General features: G+C 45.1%; 1 protein-coding gene across 1 annotated transcript; it reads left to right on the top strand.

Moving 5' to 3' along the window:
* The first annotated feature begins 3659 nt into the window (after positions 1-3659).
* On the top strand, positions 3660-4628 carry LOC142004895 (olfactory receptor 10A4-like). The gene has a single exon (XM_074982573.1). The coding sequence runs from the start codon at positions 3660-3662 to the stop codon at positions 4626-4628; it is 969 nt and encodes a 322-aa protein (XP_074838674.1).
* The last annotated feature ends 691 nt before the right edge of the window (positions 4629-5319 follow it).

Genomic DNA, 5319 nt, shown 5'->3' with positions numbered 1-5319 from the left:
GGTGTGTCTACATTAGCCAGCTACTTTGAAGTAGCCAGCACAACGTTGAAATAGTACGCGTCGCGTCTACATGCGCAGTGTGCTATTTCGACGTTGAAATCGACGTTAGGCAGTGAGACGTCGAAATCACTATTCCTATCCGAAGATGGGAATAGCGCCCTACTTCGATGTTCAATATCGAAGTAGGGCGTGTGTAGACGATCCGCGTCCCGCTACATTGAAATAGTGGGGTCCTCCATGCCAGCCATCAGTTGAGAGGTTGAGAGACGCTCTGTCCAGGCCCTGCAGGGCTCTATGGTCACTGAATGCAGCAGCCCTTAGCCCAGGGCTTCTGGCTGCTGCTGCTGCAGCTGGGGGTCCATGCTGTGTGCACAGGGTCTGCAACTGGTTGTGGGCTCTGTGAATCTTGTGCTGTGCAGGGCAAGTGTGTCTGGGAGGGGCCCTTTAAGGGAGCGGCTTGGGGCTTTGCTGGCCCCTTATTGCAATGGGGAGCGCTTGTGTGTGTGAATGCTCCGCATTTCCTTCTGGCACCAGCCCTGGAGGACGTGTAGATGATACACGTCGAAGTAGCCTATTTCGATGTCCTTGCTTCGAAATAGGCTAGTTCGACGTAGTGTGCTAGTGTAGACGTAGCCCAGATGTGGCTTCACCAGTGCCAAGTAGAGGGGAATAATAACTTCCCTAGATCTGCTGGAAATGCTCGTCCTAACGCACCCCAATATGACATTAAACTTCTTGGCTACAAAGGCACAATGTTAACTAATATCCAGCCTCTCCTCCACTGTAATCCCCAGGTCCTTTTCTGCTGCACTGCTAGTTAGCCAGTCGGTCCCCAGCCTGTAACAATGCTTGGGATTCTTCCATTCCTAATTCAGGACTCTGCACTTGTCCTCGTTAAACCTTGTCAGATTTCTTTTGGCACAACCATCCTATTTTTCTACATCATTCTGGACTCTATCCCTACCCTCCGACATACCTACCTTTCCCCTGGTTTAGTGTCATTTGTAAATTTAACGAAGGTGCCATCCATTCCCTCATCCAGGTCATTACTAGTGATGGTGAACAAGATCAGCCCTAGAAACGATCCTTGGGGCACTCCATCCGTATACTGAACCATTGATTACTATCTGTTGGGCCCATATTGAACCATTGATTACTGTCCGTTGGGCCCATCTTGAACCATTGATTACTGTCCGTTGGGCCCAACCATCTACCCCGTTTTCTGTCACACCTTGCAAGCCATTTATCCAAGGATATTGTGGGAGACTATAACAAAAGCTTCGCTAAGGACAAGTTATAGTATACCCATTGACCTCCCTCTGTTCACAGAGCCAGGGATGTCATCATAGAAGCTCATCATGTTGGTCACACATTACTTGCCCTTGGTGAGTCCTTGATGACTATTCCTGATCACTTTTCCCTCTTCCAAGTGCTTCAAAACAGAATCATTGAGGATCCCTTCCAGGACTTTTCCAGAGATTGAGGTATGGCTGACTAGTCCCCAGATTGTTCTTCTTTCCCTTTTTTAAGGTGGGCACTACATTTTCTCTTTTCCAGTCATCTGGGACCTTTCCCGATCTCCACGTTTTTATAGATAATAGCGAAAGGCTCGGCAATGACATCTGCCAATTCCCACAGTACCATGGGATGCATTAAATCAATTTGTGTGCATTTAGCTTTTCTAAACATCTCTTAACCTGTTCTTTCTCCACTGAGGGCTGCCCATCTCCTTCTCATACTGCATTGCTTAATGCAGTAGCCTGGGAGCTGACCTTGTCCAGGAATACAGAGGCAAAAAAAAAAAGCATTGAGCGCTTCAGCTTTTCCCACATCATCTGTCACCAGATTACTTCCCTCACCCAATAAGGCCCTCACACTCTCCCTGACAACCCTCTTATTGTTAACATGTCTGCAGAAACCTTTCTGGTTAGCCTTCATGTTCCTTGCTAGCTGCAGTTTATGTTGTGGTTAGCCTTCCTGATTACTCCCCTGCAGTCTCCAGCAATATATTTATACTCCTGCTTAGTCATCTGCCCAGATTTCCATTTCTCATATGCATCCTTATAGAGTTTGAGCTCATCAAAGATTTCCCTGGGAAACCAAGATGTATGTCTACTCTGTTTGCTTTTCTTACTGTTCATTGGGATGGTTTGTTCCTGTGCCTTCCTTAAGGCTTCTTTAAAATACTGCCAGTTCTCCTGAACTCTTTTCCCCTTTACGTTAGCTTCCCAGGGGATCCTACCCATCAGTTCTTTTGGGGAGTCAAAGTCTGAAGTCAAAGTCAAAGTCTTAGCTTGTGGATTCATGGTGAAAAGGAGTATTGGAATGTGGGAATTTGCCGTGAGCTCTCCTTTCTAGGTGACAAATCTGAGGAACTGTCCAAAACTGAGGTGTCATTAGAGGAGGTTTTGGAACAAATTGACAAACGTAACAGTAACAAGTCACCAGGACGAGATGACATTCGCCCGAGAGTTCTGATAGAACACAGGTATGAAATTGTGGAATTCTTAACTGTGGTTTGTAACCTCTCATTTAAATCAGCTTCTGTACCTAATGATTGGAAGACAGTGAATGTAACACTAATATATAAAAAGAGCTCTAGAAGTGATCCTGGCAATTACAGACTGGAAAGTCTAATGTTAGTACTGTGCAAACTAGTTGAAATGATAGTGAAGAATAAAATTGTTGGACAACGAAGAGCATAATTTGTTGAGGAAAAGTCAATATGGTTTTGTAAACGTAAATCATGTTTTACTAATCTATTAGCATTGTTTGATGCGGTCAACAAACATGTGGACAAGGGGGGTCCAGTAGATATAGTGTACTTAGATTTCCAGAAACCTTTTGACGCGGTTCCTTGGGAAAGACTCTTCCATACATTAACTTGTCATGGGATAAAAGGGAAGTTCCTTTTGTGGATTGAGAATTGTCTAAAAGGCAGGAATCAAAGGTAGAAATAAATGGTAAATTTTCAGAATGGAGGGGGTAACTAGTGGTGTTCCCCAAAAGTCAGTCCTTGGACCAATCCAGCTCAACTTATTCATAAGTGATCTGGAGAAAAGAGTAAACAGTGAGGTGGCAAAGTTTGCATACAACACTGAACTGCTCAGGAAAGCTAAGTCTAAAGCAAACTGGGAAGAACTTCAAAAGGATCTCACCAAACTGAGTGATTGGGCAACAAAATGTCAAATCAATGTGGAAAATGCAAAGTAACGCACATTGGAACAAATAACCCCAGCTATATGTAGTACCCAGAAGCACTGAGACCTCATCTGGGGTGAGTGAAGTCTGCTCTACAGCCTCAGCTGAGAACCAGCTGGTCTTTAGCTCATGTTGTAGAGTGCAGGGCTTTAGACCTTATGCTTGCAGGTTCTGTCCCTGGGGCTGGCAACCCAGCTCTGTAAGCATTACATGTACTTACAATATAATGGGGGCTAATTTGGCTACTACTGTGTGGTAGTTCTTATCAGCTGTGGTGGTGGAGCTTGATTCATATCATTACCTCACAATGATGTGTTGTTACCTATTCCCATACAGAATTACAGCGGTTTACAGGAGGGAAAGTGTGAACAGAAAGAAAACGTTACACGTTTTTTTTGTTTCATATTCATGTATTTTGTATGATTCAGATTCTGTCTCTTTCCCTGCCCACCCTACAGATGACCTTTTCTGAGACTGAACTTAGAGGGAACCAGACCATCTCTGATGTGTTCATCCTGGTGGGGTTATCGTACCTCGACAAGCTGCAAATCCTTCTGTTTGTGGTGCTTCTGGTCATGTATCTGGTCACCATGGTGGGGAACCTGCTCGTTATGCTCCTGATAAAGATAAATCCGTCCCTCCACACCCCCATGTATTTTTTCCTGGTGAACCTGTCTTTCTTGGACATCTGCTTTATCACAAGTGTGATCCCTCAGCTGCTGGTTCATCTCCTGATGGAGGAAAAGACCATCTCCATTGCCCGCTGTGCAGCTCAGTTGTATGTTTTCACCATCATGGGTCTCACGGAATGCAGCCTGCTAGCAGCCATGGCCTACGACCGCTTTGTGGCCATCTGTCACCCCTTGCACTACGCAATCATCATGGGCAGCCAGGCATGTGCGCTGCTTGCGGGGGCTTCATGGCTCATCGGCATCTCGGTGGAAGTTGCTCAGACCACATGGATCTTCAGCCTGCCCTTCTGTGGCTCCAACCGCATCCACCACTTCTTCTGTGATGTCCCTCCGGTGGTGAAGATTGCATGTGCGGATGTATCCAAATATCAGATTGTGGCCTTTTTTGTGTCAGCTGTATTCATCATTGGCCCATTCTTGTTGATACTCCTGTCCTATGTCTACATTATCGCCACCATTCTCAAGCTGCCATCAGTGGAGGGAAGGTGTAAAGCCTTGTCCACCTGCTCCTCCCACCTCTTAGTGGTGACTATATTCTACGGACTGGCCATGGTCTCCTACTTGGTGCCCAAGTCTAGCTCCAACCCAGAGAGTCATGAAATGGTTTCCCTCTTGGACATTATTGTGCCGCCTTTGTTTAACCCCTTAATTTACACTCTCAGAAACAAAGAGATGAAGGGAGCCTTTAGAAAAACTATATTCAACAGAATCGTTTCACAGAACCAGAAAAACTAGAGAATTAAAAGTCAATTTTGTCAAACAGGTGGGACCAAGGGACAGTCCTAACCAGTTTGATGAGGAGGGCAAAAGTCATAACCAGTGAGAAGGGCTTTAAACTAGGTCCCATGGGGGCAGGTGACCAAAGCCCACACAGAAGTGAAAAACCTGCAGAGCTGGGAGATGGATCAGATTTAGGGAGGAGCCTGGGCTGCCACAACAGTGTGATAAAAGAAAAACAAGGCCAAACTGGAGGGGGGTGGTCAATACAGTTCCTTAGTTTTGCACAAATGTGAGGAGTACAAGGAACGAGCAGGGAGAACTTGAAATGCACAACTGTTATATTGTTGGTGTCCCAGAAACATGGTGGGATAATGTGCTTGATTGGAATATTGGTTATAGATTGTTGAGGGCGGATAGGCAGGGGCAAGAGGAAGAATATGTTGCTTTATATATTAAAAATGTATACACTCAGATTGAGATTGAGAGTCTCTGGGTAAGGTTAAAAGGAGTTAAAAAAAAGGAAATATCAGAGTAGGGGTTTTAGAACCACCTAAATAGGAAGATGAGATGGATGAAGATTTATTTTATTTTATCAACTTATTAAATCATCTAAAATGCAGGCTTGGTGGTGATGGGGGACTTCAGTGATCCATACATGTGTTGGGAAATGAACACAGCAGGGCACAGATGATCCAAGAAGTTCTTG

The sequence above is a fragment of the Carettochelys insculpta genome, chromosome 32 (genome assembly GCF_033958435.1).
Source record: "Carettochelys insculpta isolate YL-2023 chromosome 32, ASM3395843v1, whole genome shotgun sequence".
In the NCBI taxonomy this organism is placed as follows: domain Eukaryota; kingdom Metazoa; phylum Chordata; order Testudines; family Carettochelyidae; genus Carettochelys; species Carettochelys insculpta.
This window is presented reverse-complemented; position numbering and strand designations above follow the sequence as displayed.

What these genes read in the sequence shown, in the direction of transcription:
- LOC142004895 (XM_074982573.1), top strand. Translation starts at nt 3,660, where the DNA reads ATGACCTTTTCTGAGACTGAACTTAGAGGGAACCAGACCATCTCTGAT.